This window comes from Dermacentor albipictus, chromosome 3 (genome assembly GCF_038994185.2).
Source record: "Dermacentor albipictus isolate Rhodes 1998 colony chromosome 3, USDA_Dalb.pri_finalv2, whole genome shotgun sequence".
NCBI lineage: Eukaryota > Metazoa > Arthropoda > Arachnida > Ixodida > Ixodidae > Dermacentor > Dermacentor albipictus.
In genome coordinates this window covers 58,487,243-58,509,048 of record NC_091823.1, presented here as the reverse complement: position 1 = coordinate 58,509,048, position 21,806 = coordinate 58,487,243, and the positions used below count along the sequence as shown (strand labels likewise).

General features: G+C 46.8%; 1 protein-coding gene across 4 annotated transcripts; it reads left to right on the top strand.

Annotated features, from left to right (window-relative positions):
- The first annotated feature begins 111 nt into the window (after nt 1-111).
- Nucleotides 112-20,876, top strand: LOC135898690 (uncharacterized). Of its 4 annotated transcripts, none has more exons than XR_010563397.1 (5): nt 112-506; nt 1,065-1,179; nt 1,356-1,422; nt 19,548-19,861; nt 20,734-20,876. XR_010563397.1 is itself a non-coding variant. In XM_070536611.1 (5 exons), exons 2-4 carry the CDS (start codon nt 1,136-1,138, stop codon nt 19,803-19,805), a joined length of 396 nt encoding a protein of 131 aa, XP_070392712.1. In that variant the 5' UTR covers nt 112-506; nt 1,065-1,135; the 3' UTR covers nt 19,806-19,848; nt 20,734-20,876. The 4 variants fall into 4 exon arrangements, 1 of the variants encoding a protein (XP_070392712.1); XR_010563396.1 differs by having other exon boundaries at nt 1,329-1,422; XM_070536611.1 differs by having other exon boundaries at nt 1,329-1,422; nt 19,548-19,848.
- Nucleotides 20,877-21,806: the final 930 nt, after the last annotated feature.

The following is a 21,806-nucleotide window of genomic DNA, read 5'->3' as shown; positions in this document are numbered from 1 at the left end:
TTCTGCCACGCCATTGGCCACGCGTACACGTGTCTTTCGTGACATATTTTTGTTTTTGTTGGTCCGAACTGCAGTTTCGTTTCCAAGTTATGCCTTGGCGGGAAACTTGAATTACTAAATACCTTTAAAGTCGCTTATGTTTTCCACAGGAAGAGTGTGACGAAAAGGAAGAGATTTGATTTTGCCGGGAGGGACTTGAAAGACGTTTGTGTTCGATTAATGGCCCTCAAAGCAAGCTGACGTATGCGCGCTACGCAGAGTGCTCTACGTTTATATTTTGGGCTTTTCATTGATTTCGAGACGACCGCTCTCGTATTTTCGCCTATAGCAACGGTAGCTAAGGTCGATGAATTCTCTTGGGAAACAATCAATGTGTGTCACGCGGTCGCGCACACTGTCCAAGTAGCGTGCGGCATACTGACCGGCATAACAGTGTAGCTTTTATTTGGCACAGTCGTTACTGGATTCGTGGCCGCTTTCTCTGTGGTCTGAAAACCAGAAAGAACGTGAGCGCCTTCCTCTTCTTCTCGCATTTTTTCTTGCCCCTAATTGCAGTTACTCACAAACGGGGTGTTTAAGAATTTGTCGACAACGTATGTCTTTGTCTAAAGGTTACAGAGCTGCGAGAGGAGTGAACCAAAGATAGAATGTTGCCTGAAGAAGTCTTATCGCCACTTTGCGATCGACTGCCACCCGGAATTGAAAAAAGAAAGGCAAGGAAGAAAGAGATAGAAAGAACAAAGAGGACAGTGTTAGACCCCAGGATGTTATCGAAACGGCACTGTTTGTACAAAATCGCAGGAATTATTTCTAAAGAGCTAAAAGCTGGTGGAGCGAGCATTGGGGACGACAAATAGAATGTTACCGCGTGAATCCTGCTTTGGGCTTATCAGAATCATATTTTATTGAGTTGAAGATACAGGAGGAGGTCACAAAGCACAACGCTGAAAGAAGACCTCCCCGCAAGATAAATTGAAAAATAAAATAAAAGTGCGTGCGTGCGTGTGTAGGGGGGGGGGCAGCATAAGATGATACATATTTTGCATGATTAATTCCCTCTTTAGGTTGACTACCTGCGAACCTGGATGCGAAGCACTACCTAGGCCATGTAATCAATTAAGGCAATAAAACTTCCATGCAAAGCCACATGAAGCCGTATGCGATGGTTCTGCCTTCAACGTAAGTTTACTTCCTGAACCTAACGGTTTTTCAACTGTTCATCCATCAATACAATTTTTTCTGCAACAGAGTTTTATGTGCTAATGTAATAGGAATCGTTTGAGCAATATAAGCACTGCACTGTCCCTTCCATAAACGTCTCTTTACAGTGCCTTGTTTGGGTCTTCATTTGGCAGCTTATTCCTCAAGACAATTGGGAGCAGCAATGCTAGCCTTTTGCTGATATTGGTGTTTGCCTTTGTGGTGAGTCCAAGTACGTTTTTGGCTTGGCTATTTTTAATTGATAACAGCACTACACTGTTCTTGTGCTATAACGAAATAAGGTGGTATCAAAATGTTTCGGGACTGGCTGTGTTTGAAAAAAAAAATAATTTATTTGTGTGCATTCAAACACTTTCACTTTCGAAGTAATCCCCTAGCCCAGCAATACGGCGCTCCCAGCGTTCCTGCCACTTCGTAAGTATGTCCTGGAAGTCTCTTTTTCGGAAGGATTCAGTCTTGATCTGAGCTATCGTGTCGTGTAAAAATAGCACGTGCCTTTGAGCTGGGCTTTCTTTTTTCTTTTTTGTTAATTTCGGGAAGGGAGCGAAATAAACGGGAGTCAAATCTGATGACTAGGGCGAATGTGGAAAACAAACCGGCGAGAAACTCGTGTGTTCGGAGTGTTCTGCAACAGGGTGCATTATCGTCGTGCAGCGTCGAGCTCCTCCTGCGCTCTTTAGCAGCACCTCCTAAATAGCAGACCTGTGCACTCCGCTTTATGACACCAAGCTACTTGAATCAAAATTTCCATTGCCAAGCCCGGCGTGACGAAAGCGGTGACGTCAAAATCACCGTGGCTTAGTCAGGAGCGTCTCCATTAGATTCTATGGAGTCGGACAAGGTTCGACTGCAGGAGCTATATTAACGTTTGTCCAATCCAATCGGACGAGGTAGCATGACTTCACGGATCGAAGTGCACCGGCCTTGTGCTATCTAGGAGGCGTTGCCTATACTCCGTTTCATACATCGGCTGAAACGCTGTGGAGGCTAGAGATACTTTTACAGCGAAGCTGTCTATATCTAGGATCCCGGGATTTCTTCGTGGCGTAACGTCGACAGAAAAATATCATCATCTATGGCTCATACTCCCAAATGCAATGGCTCGATCGTAACCCCGTGAGGCAGAGGCTTGTAGCACTCAGCAAAGTGAAGGGAACAGTGCATACATTCTTTGGAATCACGCGCACAGCATAGAGAACAGCATACGTTTCAAGAAAGGACAAGCTCAAAACAAGCATCCGAACCACATAATTGATGACAAGGCCAGTGGCGTAGCTAGGTCGTCTGGCACCCGGGGCCCATAAGTCTTCGGTCACCCCCCCCCCCCCCCCCCTCGGGTGTAGTCGGAGGAAAGCGAGCATATCGACAATTCCCGGGTGTCTTCAGACGTATATGACACCCCCCCCCCCCCCAACTGGCCCCTTGCACCCGGGGCCCACGGCCCCCCGGCCCCTCCCCCCCCCCCCCCCTGTTGCTACGCCACTGGACAAGGCGCTCCTCCGCCTACGTGCAATGCGAAGCACGTATAGCGCTCCCTGCATTCGGTTTCCGGTAAAGACTACTGCTGCGCAAGCTGCCGCGGCGACGGCAGCTTGACTGTAGCATGCGAAGCAGACAGTGACGTAACTACACTTTCGCACGTAAAAGAAGAACCCGCCTATTCGCAACTTTCACGTACGGTGGCGCCGTCATGCGGCGGCGGCCGGAAATAATCGAAAGATTATACTCGCCGCTGGCTGCCGCCCGTTCGTGTAGCGTATTGGTGTTGTCTACGCTTTTCCTTCCCTTTGGTTGGTGTTTTAACGCGTTCAAAGCTCCCGTGGGATCCTGAAGGGCACTTAACATGCTCAGAATGAGCAAACATAGCAGTAACCGTATTTGCTGCGTGCCGCAATGGGTGCCGAGCGGTAGTTATGCGGTTGGTGATGTGAGCCTTCACTCATTCCCACCGGCTGCGTCCATGAAGAAGAAATTGATTATTAAGCTGCGGATCGACAAAGGTTTCACAGAAGCGATGAAGGTTTGCAGTGCGCACTTCATGCCGGAGGACTTTTTTTTTTTGGAATACGACAGATGAGTGACAATTCCGAGCACTTGAAATCACGAATAGACGCACGCCCATAAAGACGCAGGCATAGCACTATATTATGTGCAGGGAAAGAAATAACGCGGAATTTTAACTCATATATGTTGTAGGATGATTGATGCTTGCGTTCTTGCCACTCATGCCCTTGCGGCTACGTTGGAGCGCATTCTCCCTGAAGCCTTGTACCTGGTTCAAAATTTCTTGTTCTCGTTCATACATTCGTGCTGTGCAACGCCGGCTTGACATTCCACCATTTTCGAACAGAGAGACGAGTTTCTCATTTGTGCATCGAAGCAAAGTGACGCAGGCGTAGAGGGACCTGGAATTCGTACCTCGTCTGCCACTTCGATGCGCGGTTGCAACGTGTGCACAGGTGCGCATGACTGCACTCGTAAAGTAACAAATCCTAGTCCAACAAGCGTTAAACTACTGTGCAGTGTTTGCGTAGCGAACCCTCAGCTGATCTGCGTGTATATTATTTTATAAAGATAACTGGAAGAATGAAGCGAGCATTACCGCGGACCAGTAAATGTCGGCAATGTATCGCTTGATCTGTCTATAGGCAAGACGCGGTAGGACTCACGCAGGCTGTAAAACTACCGTAAGACTGTAGCTTGCACAGCACGCATAAAGCGCAATAACCAAATTGCAAGGGTGAGCGGTTATCGTATTAGCTCGCGAAAGCAGTGAGATATGGTTTTTTGTTTACTTCTGACATTCAACATACAGCTTTGTGAACACAGGCAGCGATAACTAGACAAGAAATTTTCGCACACAAAACGCTGTTTTAGGGCTGCTTTTCACGCCGTCGATGTAAATGACTTCGGTCGCGCGACACCAGGAAGGTTTTTTTTTTTCTCGACACGGCGGCTTATTCAAGCGGTCTAAGTAACAACTTGCAGAGAGCACCACACCGTATAAAAGTTCATGGTACCCACTCAAAGAGGTCAAATTAATAGAATAGCAAATAAAAAGCACGGTCACTTCTCTTAATAACACTGTCGCGGTAAAACTGAAACCACAGCTCATGTGGCTTGCTTCGAAGTCGCGAAGTTTTTATGCAAAGGCCTTCAACAGTCACAGACGTCGACGTGCACGCTTTTATGCCGCAACACACAAGATGATCAGCGAAGCTGCCTTCGAATCCCGGGTTCTGCTCGCCCAATATGAGCCATTACGCAGGCTAACAACAGCGGGCATGTAAATTGAAGAGGCATTTCAGAATGACGACGCGAAACAACATGCCACTGAGCTAGACGACCGCAGCACTGCACCGACTGCTCTAGTTCTTAATCTCTCGGACAGCCATGTTGGATTTAAGGTGGCGCCCCCTATAGGCCGTGAAAGTTGCGATATCATCAGATTTGTGCTGTGACAGGGCTGTGCAAAGGCCACGTATATTGAGGATTCCTGAAGGGCATACGAGGTGCGGCGAATTTCTCTTCTCTCTGGTCCAGTCTTTGTAGATGCACGAAGTAGCGGCGCAAGCCAAGTCGCAGGCCGTCGAAACGTCTTAGGCTAATAAATAGTTAAAGTACAAGTGAATGTCGCACGTGAATGGTTTCAACCTACGTCGCAATGGGTAATCGTTATGGTTGTCGTTCACAGCTTCGCTGTCCAACCACCTTCACAGCGTAGATTGGAGACCATTTTTTGCGATGTCTGCTTTCGTGCTTAGAAATGGTTCGGTGTTTCTTGACAGATATTTGCGAAAATGTTCTTTGTATGGGCTATCAGTTCTGAATGAAAAAGATTCAGCCCTTGAAAACAAACAAACCATTTACTTATACGACTGCTAAATACGTTTCTTTTAAAAATAAATTTGATTTTCCTTGTTTTTCTTTTCGTGTTTATTATTAGCAGCCCATCGCGGCAGCTAATACTCGGCATGCCACATGTGCATGCTCGCGGGAGCACATGACGCTGGCGCGAAGCGAAGCATAGCAGGAACGCGCGGAGTGATACATTTTGGTGACCGAACTATTTGCGTAGCTTTCACAGTGTTGCACCAAGCATATGAAACAGAGTATACATTGATTGGCCGCTCTCTGCTTCCTCAGACACCCTAAAGTTGGGTAGTAAAACTCGCTATTCATAGTCTAACCATTCGGGATGAATTCCTGATGCACATTACAGTGAATGCGAAAAAAGATAATGAGCATTCATTTTGTCGAGCTGCGCACATGTCTAGCCTTTCGTCGGTTGTGAAAACGTAAGGATTATTCACTCCGACGACTATTGCTTTGTCTCAGGGTGGTACACGCGTGCACCTAAGTTTCGTCCTTGAAAGACAGGTCATCCGTCAGGTTTCGCGATCCCGCTTTTACTCCATTTCAAAAATTAAAATCCTAGCTCAAAGGTTGCATTTTTGACACGATTGCTTAGATCGAGCTCGAATCGACTCGTTCGTAAAAGAGACTTCCAGTACATACTCGGAAAGGGGCAGGAACGCTGAGGGCACCGTATTGCTGAGCAAGGAGTTACTTAGAAGGTGAAATTGTTTGAGTGCGTATAAATAAATTACGTTCTTCAAAAAAGAGCCAGTCTTGAAACTTTTTGATAATACTAATGTATCGAACAATTTAAGATTGTGATTACCTTTACTTATGATTCGTTTCAACGCAACTTTGCTCGTTTATTCTAGATAGCCGAAAATGCGATAAGCGACGCTTACTCCGCATGCTGCACGTCCCTCACCGTTGTTTAACCTAGCACCATGCATATGCATGGTGCTATAGGTTAAACAACGGCTGTCTGAAAGTTTTCTTGCATACATATAGACGTGATAGAGAAGCCCAGAGGTCTGACAAAATGTGGCATTTTAATTGCGTTCGTGCTAGTATCACACTCATACGGGTTGACATGATCGAGACAGAAGAGCAAAGCCACAGAGAGGTCAAGCCGGTTGCGCTTCGTTTCCCACCCTGCAATGGGGAAGAGCAGAGTGAGGACATAAATAGGGAAGACGGGATTGTGTGAGAATGAAGTTACGAAGGCTTACACGAAAGCATTCACTGCGCCACGGTAGCTCAGTCGAGCGGCCTTGACTGCGCACTTAAAGCCAGTCGTGCGAATAAGAACTGTAGCAGGGTTACCATTTTGTAAGGCCGACGTTCAAAGTCATGGTTGCATTATCTTCCCTAAGTCTTCAACCGAAAGACAGTGGTATGCATAAATGATCGATAGACTCATCGTAAAAGGAAGGCGAGTTGCGCGAGGCACTTTTTGTCTAGCTGGTTAGAAGGAAAAAAAGAAATGTAAGTGAACATTTATTTCGTGAACGTGACAACCAGCCAAGCGATACAATAATCGTTATTTACTTGCATAGAGGTAGAAGAAGAAGCAGTGCAAGTTGAATAAGTTCGCAAATTTCGCTCCTGCCACTTCTCTATAGTGTAATGTGACGAGCAGCCAAGCAATCGAAGTCGCCACGTTGCATCCAATGGTGATTACGGTTTGTGGGCACGTTGTAATGATATATGTGCTTGTATGGGCCTGGGCGCTGAGCTGTGCCAGAGTCCGCCATATTTAAGCATATTGTTACGCAGAGAAGCCATCTCTCGTGATTGCAATATATCCTAGGCAGTGGTCACCTCTCCGATGATGATCCAAACCGCCACTCAGCCAATAAGCAGTGCCGCGTGCATTCCTCTGATATACGTTTCAAAAATGCACGACATACACATAGCATAATATATATGGCGGGGAGAATTTCCAGTAGACAATTGTAGTAGTGAAAGAAGCCTCCATTTATACTGGATTAAAATGCAGTCAAAATACAATTTAACGACCCTGATATGACAAAATTTTCGATTTAACGAAGTGCTTTCGACTTCCCGGGACATTTATGCTGAAAACCTCGAAGCAGCGAAGTGAATTCAGTGTCGACCTCAACGTGGTGAAACTTTTGGGGTAATATGACTTAAATATAGGACATATATGGGTACGCTGGTTTTCAGTTCAGGTAAGGCACACCACTGAATTATTAAGCAGATTTGCCTCTCCCGTACGCAAAGGACATACGTATACGCAAAGGAGAAAAATGCATGTATGACCATACGCCCTTGATTCGCAAGAGGACAATGCCATCGGCTGTGGCGATATATGTGTCGTACAAACGAAAGACGGAAATAGAGATATCCACTGCGTATATATCTCCAGGCGTTCCCAAATGTGATATCGAGAAGTTCATGACCACATACCTTCCATGGGTTAGCCGTGATGACACTACACCTGTGACCATCGCTGGAGACTTCAATGTGGGCATTTCAAAAATTGGAGGACGCTTAAGTTTCGTCTTTAAGAGTGGAACGCGATAGCATTCAAACATAACGTTCAAACCTTCCCGGCGCGTTGATTGCTGTTGAAGACCACGCACAATTTCGTACGGCCATAATCGACACCATCGCTTCGGGCTTCACCATATCTATGACTACGTCGCTCACTACCTTGTTTGTTTTCTTTGTTTTGTAACTTTTTTTTGACCCCATTCCCCTCTGTAATACCTTGTGGTCTTGAGGACGAAGACGACGAAGTGTCTTCAGGCAGAACGCCGGCTCTTCCAGCTCTACTCATTTTGTGAATTTCCTAGACTTTGCCAGTGGACTGCTATTTCCTCCTTAACTGCGATGGAGATGGAGTCTCACGCGCGTCCACCGGACTCGGCAGTGCCCGCGGCGGCTGCCTCCAGGAAGCGCAACGGCACCGAGAGCGACACGGACAGCGACGACACCATGCACTACTATATCAGCGGTGAAGATTCTTGTGACGACACCTTCGAGCTGGTGCGGAGTCGTAAAGCAAAGCGCAGATTTCTCAGCGCATCATCGAGTTCGAGTGAGTCCACCGTGAGATCTTCGCGGGATACCGAGGAGCTCACCATCCTGTTCTCGCCTGTTCTCGCCACTGACAACCTGAGACGCCTCAACAGGCAAGCCGTGTCTTCTCATCTAGAAGCGCTGGTTCCAAACGAAATCAAAGACATCAGAGTGAACACCCGTAAGAACGTGCTAGCGATTGACGTAGAACACGCGGCTGCGTTGGATTCCTTGCGCAAGATCACGGAACTTGGCGGGATGAAAGTCCGCCCTTATATTCCGCTGGGCAAACAAGTCCGTACTGGCGTAATTTACGATGTTGACGAGACCATTGTCGACTCCGATCTGTCAATCTTAATCAAGCCAGCTACAGAGAACACCATCATCACAAGCGCGTTTCGTCTCGGCACGTCACGGTGTGTGAAGATCATATTTAAGGGCGAATCCCTCCCATCGCATGTAAAAGTGGGCCACTTCCGACACGCAGTTCGCCCTTTTATACCAAAACCACTGCAGTGCTGGAAGTGCATGAAGCTTGGCCATGTGAGTAGTGTGTGCAATAACACTACCGTCTGTTCTCGCTGCACTGGGCCCCACACCACAAACACGTGCGAGGCCAGTGTGCTGAAGTGCACAAACTGCAGCGGCCCTCACGATGCATCTTCGAAGGAATGCCCTTTGATTCGAAAGGAAATGCAAATATTGAAGAAAATGGTTAGAGACCACTCGTCTCACCGAGAAGCAGCAGCATCTATTAAGCGACGACGATCACGTCGCCGGCGTCGATCAAGACCCTCCAAAGCCTCTGCAGAACGCCACACACGTATATCACCACCCACTCTTCCGCCCAGGCCAAACGCAGTCAGCTCGAAGGACACGGGTGCATCGAACAGCACGGCTGCTGACGCGTGGCCTGCACTCCCGAAGCTACATGCCCCTACTGAGCGGAGTGATACTTCTACAGCAGGGGACACTTCGTCTGTTCCTGATAAATTGGCGGACCAAGATCAACAAATTGTTGTTATGATCAGCTCTCTGGTGAGTGCTATTCGTGTTCTTCTGGACAAGCTACAGACACCAACAGCTCGAAGTGCATTGCAAGTGCTGGATGCCATCAGTCCGGTTCTGGCGAGCCTTCAGAAGTCCAGTGCTTGAGAACTTCTACAGCAGAACCATGGCTCATCGACACCACCAACGATCGTTCCGGGATGATGTGAGAAATGCCTCCATATTCCAATGGAATGCGAGAGGCCTGAGGTCCCGTATTTCGGATTTTCGACAGTTCGTATTTGCAAACCATTTTCCTATACTAGTCATCTGTGAACCGAACTTATCAGCTTCCATAAGACTGTCGGGATATGAATCTTTTGTTTCCAACACGTGTGTCCGTAGCAGTAAGGTTCTGGTCTACATTCGCAAGGACCTTACGTATTTTTCCCAACAAGTAGCGCCACACGACGGTAACCAATACGTCTCTGTTACTGTGAAAAAGAAGAAGCTGTCTTTTACTCTTATCGGCGTCTACCTTTCCCCAAGAAGTCATTTTGATAGAAAAAGACTGGAATATATTATGGCTGCTACTCCCGGTCCTTGGATAATAACAGGGGACTTCAACGCTCACCACCATATATGGGGAAGCTCCAGGATAAATTCGAGGGGCAGGTCACTAGTATCCTTTGCATCAGGCCACAACCTGTGTCTTCTAAATGACGGAAGCCCGACATTTCTGCGAGGAACTAAGTACAGTAGCTGCCTTGACTTGACTTTGGTGTCACGTTGCCTGACTTTGAGCGTGCAGTGGTTCACTGATATTGAAACCCATGGAAGTGATCATATACCGACCTATGTGAGAATTGATGGACTAGACGCCACATTACCGGTTGTTTCTCGCCAAATCGACTGGTCAGTCTTTCAAGATCGCGTAGAAGACACATGCAAGACACATATTGCACGCAGATTAGAAGACATAATTGCGGACGCTATGCAAGATTGTACACGCTGCTTCACACATTCATCAAAGCGTACAGAGAATGACATTGAATTGGAAAGGCTTCGTGCACTACGTCGCCGAGCTGAAAGGAGGTACAGGCGCACGAAGTCAATTCTTGACCTCAGGGAAGCTCGGCGCATGCAAAAGAAGATCAGACGCCGTATGGATAAGCTAGCGAATCAAAGATGGAAGTGTTTTTGCGACTCACTAGACCCCCGCAAGCCATTGTCCTGTGCATGGCGTACCCTACGGGGTCTTTGCTCAAGTCCCCAGCAACGACACCCATTCAACGCCCTTGCTCTCTATCAAAACCGCTGTGAGATAGACGTCGCAGAGGAATTTTGTGCGAACGTCGCCGGCGGCGCAGTTTTAGTCCCTGACATGGCTCTAGGCAACATCCCCGGCCCACGAGATGCAAGTATGGACGCTCCATTCTCTATGGAAGAGCTAGAAGCTGCTATGGCGCTCTGTAAGTGTTCGTCTTCACCAGGGCCCGATGGCATAACGTATACTGCTTTGCGCCACCTAGGCAGAGAAGCACGAAGAGAACTCCTCAGCATTTTTAATAGTTCATGGCAAGATGGTGTCGTCCCACAGGAATGGAAACGCAGCCGCCTGGTACCGCTTCTAAAAGCAGGAAAGTCACCGCTCGAACTGGCATCCTATCGGCCTATAGCTCTTGCCAGCTGCGTCGGGAAGCTCATGGAACGTATGATCCTCATGCGTCTCGAATGGTACCTTGAACACCACAAGATTTACCCTGACTCTATGGCGGGATTTCGACGGGGTCGTTCATCGATTGACAATGTCATCGATCTAGTAACATCTGTGGAACAAGAAAAATATCGGAAGCGATTATCAGTAGCACTCTTTCTTGACGTGAAAGGCGCTTACGACAACGTTTTCCATCAAACCATTCTAGACGCACTTTTGACAATTGACCTAGGAGGACGAGTATATCGTTGGGTCAGTAACTACTTGACACAAAGGTCCTTGTTCGTACGAACGGAAGATGGTCCGACTACCGACCACTACACATGCCGAGGCGTTCCCCAAGGTGGTGTTCTAAGCCCTATTCTTTTCAACCTCGCGCTTCTTGGGCTGGCCAAATCGCTACCAGAAACAGTGAGTGTTTCAATCTACGCCGACGACATCTGCATCTGGACATCAGCGGTCACTCGCCTGCAGGTTCGCGCACGGCTACAGAAAGCAGCAACGCAGGCATCTGACTGCCTTCACGCACAAGGCCTTACCATCTCAACAGAAAAATGTGCGATAGTCGCTTTTACGCGAAAAGCGATGAGTCCTTATCCGGTATGCATCAATGGTCAGCCTATCTCCTACAAGAGAAATCACCGGTTTTTGGGCGTCATTGTAGACCGAGACCTCACTTGGAGCCCTCATGTTGCCCACTTAAAGAAGAAGCTCACATCTATTGTTCACGTTTTCAAGTTTATCGCCGGCAAAACATGGGGATCGTCAGTGGGCTCCATGCTACAGTTATATAGAGCACTGTTCATCGGATTCCTACGCTACAGTTCCCCCGTGCTTGCTAAAACATGCAAGTCAAATCTTCGAGAACTTCAGAGCGTGCAGGCGCAGGCATTACGTGTTTGCCTAGGCCTTCCGCGCAGCGCCTCAACAGCTGGAACCATTGTAATGGCTCAAGACCATCCCATCACGACTTATATTAGTACCGAAACGCTTAGAGCCCATGTTCGTCATGTTTCACGGATGCAGTCAAGCTCTCTTGCGTGCCTGCCGGAACGACGACCACAGGCGTCCTTCTCCAACAAGGTCAACATCCATCGTGCCTCCTTACCATCGGGTTTCACACCCTCTTCACGTTCAACCTCAGCTTTGTGGTGTTTAAAACAACCTCAAGTGCGTCTTACGGTTCCAGGAATAAGAAAGAAGACCGACCTGCCTACCTTGGCTTTGAAGCAAGCAGCTCTGGATTGTTTGCACACTTTCTACTTTGATCGAATACACATATATACGGATGGCTCTTCCACTCAGACCAGCTCCACCAGCGCAGTGGTTATACCATCACGATCACTAAGCATCCAATACAAGATTTCTCATTTGACAAACTCGACTGGTTCGGAGCTTGTTGCCCTCCGAGGTGCCATTGATTATATTAATAACCAACCGGCTAATCGGTGGGCTATATTCTGTGATTCCAAGGCAGCCTTACAATGTCTTCTGGCATCTCTTCGTCGCGGGTCATGTGAACAACTCGTGTCGGAGATACGAGAAATGCACCATCTCATGATCGCGAAAGGACACGACGTCGTGTTTCAGTGGCTGCCTGGTCATTGCGGTATCTCCGGCAACGACCTCGCTGACGAAGCTGCTAGAAAAGCACACGAAGGAGCAACCCTTGTTTCAATACCTTTATCGCGGACCGACGCAGCCCAACACTTAGGCAAGCTAGCGCACTCTTTGACATTGGAGAAGTGGCACACATCTGAATTCACTCACCATCGCTTGCATTCCCTCGATCCCTCTATGCAACTGCGGCTGTTACCAGGTCTTCCGCGAAATGAGGAAACAGTGCTGTGCCGCTTACGTTTGGGAGTCGCATTCACAAATGCTTATGCATTTCTGATTGGAATGGCTGATAGCGCCGAGTGCAATGCCTGCGGTGTCGAGGAAACCATAGAACACCTACTGTGCTACTGCCCATCTTATGAAAACGAAAGGCAAGACCTCTGCACAGCTCTCAATCAGCTGGATGGGAAGCCGTTCACCTTGAAGAAGATCTTGGGACCTTGGCCTCGCATATCGCAGCTACAAAAGGCCACAAAAGCGCTGCTGCGGTATTTGAAAGCGACCGGATTGAGTGAGCGCCTGTGATTCGGACTGAGTGACCGACTGATATCTCCAGTGGACTTTCTCTTCTTTTCATCTTTCTCTCCCCCTTTCCCTTTCCCCAGTGTAGGGTAGCCAACCGGGCTCAGTCCTGGTTAACCTCCCTACCTTCCTTTTATCATTTTCTCTCTCTCTTGTGGTCTTGAGGGTATAATAAATGAAATGAAATGAAAAGACCCCTGACTGCTTCTCACGCTTCCTGGCAACTGCAGCTTATGTATAACTGTAATTTTTACCAGGGAACGCTGGCTGCGAACGCTATGTACGAAGGCGAGCGGGCGAGCTTTCCGGCAAAAACGCGGCCTCCTGCGTGGGTCACGTGATGCTCGGAGGCGAGCGCCATCTGGATGGTGTAGCTGGAAAAAACTGAGCGCAGCGCGCCGCTCTATGAATGGTAGAAACACTAGAACATGAGTTTATGTTTGAGTTTCCGCGTAACAGAATTATGTTTTCTGTTATATTAAAATTACAATCCGACGCTATCATGGCAGTAGGTTGCGTTTAGGTTGTACGTTGCGATTTTTCTGATGCATCTTACTTTGAGAAACTCAGTTAGTTCAGTAACTCCTCTGCGCCGCGCGGAGGGCCTGCCTGCTTGTGTTTCGGAATGATTTTTCAGTTAAAGACATCCGACGCAAGGCGCCGACACCAGCTGGTATACGCGCAACGCGGGGCTGTTAACGTTATCGCGTTACTTTGGCGCCCCACGCGGTAAAAGCATGAATATGCATAAGTGGCCTATCACGTGACATTCTACCAGTTTGCGCGGTTTCTGGTCTTTATATTAGTCCTGAAATGCAGCACATTTTTTCTAAGTTTTTTTTTTCTAACCTTTAACACCTTTAATGTGCATATAAGCTTTCGTTTGTAGTGAGGAAAGTGGCATTGCCATTTGTTGAGCGTGTTGGTAAATTGAAAGCATATTTAGCGCCAGCAAACAAGGACGTAAGGGAGACGACAACACAATGCGCTGTGGCGTTGCCTTCGTTTTCGATGAGTTGGCTTGTCTCGTCTATCGACTGAATAACGACGCCGAGGGCCATGCACCCAGCCATGATGTAGGCGTGTACTTGGGGGAAAACTCGGCAGAAATGTAATAAAGGTCTGTACAACGACACAGATTTATTATACGAGCTTTTCATTTCAAAAGTGGTTGAAATTGTCAAAATATAGGTGGTTAACCACAGTTGTATCCACTCCTGTGAGAGCACCTTCTAGTCATCATAGCAGAACGACGGGCGGTTTTCACAATTTGCGAGGCGGCCTATCGGCCTTGCTTTCACTTCTCAGCGTTGTTGGAGGAGGGACTCCTTCGTTTTTAGAAGCTGCTCAGATTGAAAAATTCTGCTTACAAAATATCCACGCGCTTTTGGAAGTAATCGCTGCAGGTGTAAACACAACTAGGGTGAGCTTTTCGTGGCGCCATTAAAAACTGCAGTGGGTCCTTAAAATTCAGTTGTCATTCCCTGTAACTTTTCTGTAAATTGTAACTTTTCCCTGTAAATTCTACGAAAATTACGCCATTGCCTGACATGGCGGCATTTAATCGGGCAGCTTCAGGCCGAATCGGTGGCCGTTTCTAATCTGTTTGCCTCCTTCCCGAGAAGTGAATGATGTTGTGGACTTTTACTACGCTTTATCTCACCTCGGCAACAAAGTTATAGCGTTATCTCGGTGGCCTTCTTGAGAGTGCTCGATACCGATGGATAAAATGCCTAACCTATGGTCACACAGGCAGCTCACGCAGCTATAGGCATGTCACCGCGGCCATGCCCTCGCGACGAGCTAGGGCGGTGGATACGGAGAGTGCACCGTGTAAATGAAGTGTGTACGTTTGTTAACATCGTAGCGCCTGCATGCACACACTTACAGCGTGATCGCAGCTTTCCTTGTTGTATTTAGTTCAATACGGGCTCCATTAGTTCAATTTCTTCCGACTGTGCTTTCGCCTCCTGGCTTTCCCCATAACCGATTGTTCTCTTGACATTCGCCTTATACTTATCTATGTGCGCGCCGTTAAGTTTACTCGCTGTTTCTGTCTCATTTATAACAGCTCACATTACATCACGCTAAATGCGAGGTGCTTGCCGATGTACTTTACAAGTCTCAGTTCCATCATAGCGTTCATAGCGATAGTAAAATATTAGACAACTACACGAAGTAATTAAGGTCCTCAGCTTTATCGGCCGCATATATGTTGCAGACATTCGCTTCCTAGTTCAGTTAACGAGCATGTCACGCGCGCACTGGCAAACATGAGCAAATCTCACTCGATGACCGCAAGTGCTCGTTGCGCTGGCGTGATGAAGAGCGCCGACGGCGGGGAGCAGACTCTCGCTTCACCGCGTCACTAAAACTTGAGTTTACGCGGCCTCCTGCACTATAGGCTCGCCTTGAAGCCACCAGTCAACACTCCGCCCCAGATTACCTCCAACGTATACGGCGAGTGGGCCGCGTATGCACTCAGCCACGCGCAGCCGCGGCCCGTTTAGGGCAGTGGACGCGTACACATCTATACTCCCCTAGGGCGCGCGTTATGACGGCGCGCATCAAGCATTCTCCCCTCACCCTCGCACGCTTTCTCTCGCACTCACTGAATACGGCGCGCAGGATGCGATCTTATCGCACTGGGGCTTTATACAGAACATCACGGCGATGGCGAAAATTCTCCTGGAGTGTCCATATATAACGCAGAGTGGTATATATTAAAGCGCACTAGCTCAGGTCGAACTCTCTCTCTTTCCCGACAATAAATTCTATCTATTCTCCTATCGTAACAGAAGGAAAAGAAAGCGACCTTGAGAGTGTACACGATTTTCTATGTTCCTAATTAGTTTTCCTTTGTACCAAGCTGGCGTGATTCATACTTTGGCGTGAGATGGCATATCTGATGCACACTCGCGCGTTTATTAGCGTAGCATAAACATTCAAAGGAGCGGATGAGCTTATACATCAATCAACGGCTGCTCGCTAGTTCGTTAGCGTACATGCGCATCGAAATTTGGTGTAATTCATGGGATCGCGAATTCAAGCGGTCACGAAAAAGCGACGCTTATTCCAGTTCGCCGTCAAGTATATGGAAAATGGCGCTTGTGAATTGGTATATTGATAGCTCCGCACACTTCTACGTTGACGTTCGCATGTCGCAGAAACCATCAGTTCGCTCGAATGCTGGCTCGAACCCCCCTTCCCCTATTCCCCCTGTATACCCATCGAAAACCTGACCGCTCTGGCGCTGTTCTTAGCCCTTTGTCGACATTTGAGAACCCGAAGAACTTTTTGATGCACACATGGCAGAATCCGGCTTTTCGCACCGCTGTTGATGACATCGAGAGCGGCCGACCACACTGAAATGTGCTTAGTACGCTGTGGAGAAGTTTCATTAGTAACACGGTGCCTCCGATGTTGGCACTAGCTGCCGCGTTTTGCCGCGAGGCCTTCAGTGCTGCACGCTCTCCTAGTAAATTATAGTACAACGTGGTGTCGTCATTAGGACATTGTTGCAAACGTTCATGAAGCTATCAAAAGAGTAACGAATCTCTCTATATAACAATAAGAAAATTAAGATAAAAATTAATGTAATGATGGGAGGCAGAAAGCGCGTTAAAAGTAAAAAGGGTCGCTTACAGACTCGAAAGCGCCTGGCGACTGTTTTACGCTCATTGCCAAAATAAAAATAAAGTTGTTTGTAAACAAGGAACACACTACAAAAGACGTTTACATTATACACTTAATGTATACACTTAACGTGTACCAGTGCCCGCCAATCACCGGAAAAGCGCGTGCAGACCACCTCTGATCAAGCTCTGTCTTTTCTGTTAGGCCCCTGCAATATTACCATTATATTCTATTCAAACAACTCCTAGCTTTTGGATGAGAGAGAAAAATAATATTACTACTACTACTACTACTACTACTACTACTACTACTACTACTACTACTACTACTACTACTACTACTACTACTACTACTACTACTAATAATAATAATAATAATAATAATAATAATAAAACATCTCTTAAAGGGCACGCCCAGCTGTCGTGTTTCGGCGAGGGGCCTATAGGATAAAATAGGATTAAATAGAATAGAATATTTTTATTTTTCCTACATTTGGGGATCCTCCACACGAAAATCTATACGATATAGCTTGAATGTGCCTGAAGGCCCTTTAATGCAGTGCAACAGCTTTTCATTATACAAAATGTAATAAGGTTGATAAAAATCACACAATTTGCAAATACATAGTCACAGAATCAATAAACTCTAGTTACATCAAAATCGTAAAATATGAAGCATAAATTCCGGCGTAGTATACGCACAATCTTCATAATAGTGCATGAACAATAAGGAACAAACGAATACACATAAAAAAACTAACACGATGTGTTTTCTTTTTCTGACCGCATAAGAGATAATATTATGGCTATGCCTGTTCATAAAATGAAATGTAAAACACGCCGATTGCATAGGAGTGGTCACAATATTCACATTACTGCGAAAACAACAAAGAAACAGTGCGTATATACGCACATATATAGATTAGGGTAATTGTGACGCTCCTGAAAAGATAGAATAGCAAGCTGTCGTATATCGCTTTCCGGTGGGCAGAGAGAGAGAGATACAAGAGGGGAAGGAAAGACAGGGAGCATAGCAAGTGTAAGTGCCGGCTGGCTACCCTGTGCTGGGGAAAGGGGTAAAAGGAATAAACGGTGAACGAAGGGTAAAAAAATAAAGTGAGAAAATTTCACACAATAACGCGATGCTACGTGCCAGAAATTTCAAAGTCGGTCGCACAATTCCCAAGCCCCTAAGAACTTGAACAGAGCCCATAAGGCCTTGAGTGTCGGTGGGCTGGGGTCCCTCTTGGAAGGGTTCAGTCGTTTGAAGGAAGTAACATTTATCGCGCCCGATGGAGCTATGTATACAGATGGGGCGAAATGCGAAAACACCCGTGCACTAAGATTTAGGTGCACGAATCTAACAACTTATTTACTCTCAGCCAACACGGTTCTCGCAGAGTGTTCTCCTGCAACAGCCAGCTCCTTTGTTTTACTAGCAATTGGCATTCCAGTGTAGACGCACGATTTATAAAGGACTGTATATTTCTTGATTTTGCTATAGCGTTTGACAAAGTACGCCATACGTTACTGCTATCTAAACTAAGTGCACTAAATATTGACCCTAATGGCGTTCAATTGGATAAAGGAATTCCTAACGTCCCGAGTGAAATTCGTGAAGAGTAATGAAGTTAATCCAACCTTTACATCCGTTAAATCCAGCGTCCCACAGGTGTCAGTACTTGGACCCTTCTTATTTCCTGATGTACATTAATGACCTGCCTAATAACATCTCACCTTTGCTTTGTCTTTTTGCAGATGACTGCGTAATACATCGTAAAATTACTAATGACTCTGACGGGTTCGACCTTCAGGATGAATTAAACACATTGCTTAACTGGTCTCATAATAGAAAATTTAACTTAACGTTAAAAAATAATGTAAATCAATGCGAATCTCCCGTGGGAATGAAACTTGCCCTACTTGCTTACTTGATAACCTTCTTTTAGAGGACGTAAGAAGCTATACAAATACACCGGCACCCATATATCCCATAACCTGCCCTGGAAACAACACATCGATCTTATAACGTCAGACGCTAATCGCACACCAGGGTGCCTTTGCAGAAACTTCCCGCTTCATAGCGCTTAAACTTTTGTTAAGCACAACGAATGTTCGTCCCTCATCAAGCCAAACCGCCTTCAAAGCGCTCAGAATCGTTCCGGTCTATTTATATACGTTAACTATTTACAATCGCATGACACGCCTACCACAAATGAAGGCCACATTAAACCTAATTTCTCTCTCAGCCCACACGAAACAATCAAGACTATATTTATTCCATATGTTACCAAAACGCAGCGCTCCGGTCAGCATGGATTATTACAGCCCCATTCACATCCTCCCGTCGAGATCACGTGCATAAAGTGCACGTGCCGCACACTAACACACAGACACACTCGCAGTCATTTCTACCGAGAACATGCAACGACTGGAGCTGTCTGCCAGCATCAATAGTCAGTATAAGCAAGTAATCCCGCTTTATTTAAAGCTGCCTTTAACTGACCGCAACTATAATATTTGGGCCATCTTGTTGAATGACGCATTCTGTAACTTTTATTGTCCTTGCAAGATTGATTCTTCGAAATAATGTAATAATATAGCTACCGCCTTTTACTTGTGTTTTGCAGAAATGTTGCTCATGAAATGTAGTTAGCGAGCTGACATTGTTTTCATTGTTTTTTTATCTTGTATTTGTAATGTGCATATATATATATATATATATATATATATATATATATATATATATATTACACTCATCGTCTATGCGTAGCCCTTCCGCTCTGTCTTGTATCTTACTCTGAGTTTACTGCAAATAAATGAACAAGGTGCTACTTCTCTCAAGTCCTGTGTTGACTAGCTATGTGTGTTTCAATTTGCGAATGTCGTGCTTCCACAATCCCCGAGTCATTCTAAGGTACTTGGGGCTCTGTACCTTGCAGATCACGTATTCCATCGGCTACCTGTTCATGCGGCGGCCCGAGTTGCGCGGCTGCGACAGGTCGTCGTGCTCAGCCGGCGGTGAGCAGCGTGCCAAGGAGACCAGCGGCAGCGCGGACGGCACCAAGAGCACCGCCGCTGGCCGGCAAGACGAGACCACGCCGCTACTCGAGGGCTCCGGAGACGAAGAAGAGGAGGAGGAGGAGGAAGAAGAACCCTCGTCTTCGGAGTCGGCAGCCAACGAGAAAGAAGCCAACTGACGTTCTACTTCTAGCTGGATATTTTTGTGCTGCGCCTTGCAAGGTCTCGTGGAGATGTTCGTGAATTTGTATATTGACCTTGCACGCTGATGTGCCGCGGCTGTTAAGCACAGCTCGAGACAGCTGACAGAAATAAATGCGCCTGCGCTCCTCCAGCCATTGTGTCGCGCGGGAAGACTGATAACATGAGTTTTCTATGAAAACTGTAGAGGTACTAGACATAACTCTGGCGTTGCGATATTTCCGTTAAAATACACAGTATGTTGGTTTGTTTAATCTTATAGCTTGTGGCTACATAAATTCTTGTGGTATAATTACTAAGCTTTATCTTTCTGAATTTTCAAGCAATCATAAATTTCTAAACACACGAAGGTAACGTCTCTTAACACATGCATAATCATTGCGACTTGTTGAGTTTAAAACAAGATATTTCGTTGTTCATGATCAATTTATCAAGCCACAATGCCGTTTGAAGCCAGTTAGACAAAGCCCCGAGTCTATGCTCCAGTCTAACCTCCATGCTCCCTCTAAAAATTTTTGAAGGAAACTCTATCGAAAACCCATACGCATCGACGAGGGACGAGCTGAGCGTGATATTTTCTGCACAGAAAGATTTCCCATGGGAGGGTAGGATTTCCTACACAGAACGCCATAGAGCCCGCAGGCGTTTTGCGACGTGAAAGGTGGTATAAGGCAAATTGCTTGCTCTTACTATTCGGTTGACGGGACCACCCACACAAGGACGCGAACTGTGAGGGTTAAACACAAATTACGTTTCCGGGCGGACCTTCGCTATGAGAGACATACGGTGTATAGTCTTCGCAGCGTATTAATTTTCGCTACCTGGCGCCCATTGATATCCATGTAAACCTAAGTGCATGATCATCGTTATTCTTTTCTTTTCCTCTTTTGGATTTTGTTCCCACAGGCAACCTGCGCTTGTACAATAGGCTCCATCGTGGGACTGCGTTCAGCGCCGTCGGATGCCAAGCTCTTCATCTGTTCGCAACCGTCAGCAGGACTTCTTGCGAGGCATGACGTCATCCTCCACCGAAAGCCACCTTCAGCAATTCACGCGAAATATTCAATAAACATTACCGACAGCAATAACATGGCACTGAGGTAGCCGTACCTGTCAACTTGATTGCATTTTTTTTAAAACATCCATACCTAAATAGCTGGTCACTGCTGCTTACGTAGCTAGATAGCTCGGTCTGCTAAGCTCAGCTGCAGTTTCTAGGATATCTAATTCCTATTTCTTGCCTGCTGCCCATGTATTCTATTACTTTTGTTAAATAATCAACCTCCCCATGACTTACTGATGCGAAAGCATCAAATGGCTGATTGAGCGCGAAATCCGGTGCCTGTAGCAGCGAAACGGCACCTACTGTCCCATTGGCTGCGATGTCACGTCAGTCACGTTCGCGCCTCAAGGGAATACTTGCTGCCGTGCCATGTGTTGGGTCAGGGGAGAGAAGATCGCCGGAAGCCACATCACCGACTAGGCACCTACGACCGACTAGGCCTTCCGGCTTCAACGGCGGAGGACCTAGCTGCTGTGGAGTTTGCTGGCTCGGCTGAACTAGCCACGCTTTTTAGCCGGACTCAATAGCCGCCAGCGTACACACGCGTCACGGACATGCTGATGCTTGCATCCTGCCCCTCTGAGCCGTCACTGAGCCGGGCCCTCACATGGATCGCAGAAACCAGTGACTCTTCTCCTTCCATTACAATCACTATATATCGCTCTCAGAAACCGGTGTTATGCACGCGTTCCTTAGCCGCGCAAGTTCTCGCCTGCATCCTAACTTCGCCTCGGTAATCGCTACACAGCCAGTTAATGTATAAATAAAAACATATATTCGAAAGGAAGAACGCTGGCGGTAATGAGTTTCGAACCTATGACTCCACGCTCGGAAGCCGAGCGTCTTACCCATGGGACTAAACAAACTTGAAATTTGGGTTTGGGTCAACTTGAAATTTGGAGGCGGGCCAACTGAA

Coding starts and splice junctions, on each gene's coding strand:
- LOC135898690 (XM_070536611.1), top strand. CDS start 1,136: ATGCAAAGCCACATGAAGCCGTATGCGATGGTTCTGCCTTCAAC. Junction 1,180..1,328: donor GCGATGGTTCTGCCTTCAAC/GTAAGTTTACTT, acceptor GTCTCTTTACAG/TGCCTTGTTTGGGTCTTCAT. Junction 1,423..19,547: donor TATTGGTGTTTGCCTTTGTG/GTGAGTCCAAGT, acceptor TGTACCTTGCAG/ATCACGTATTCCATCGGCTA.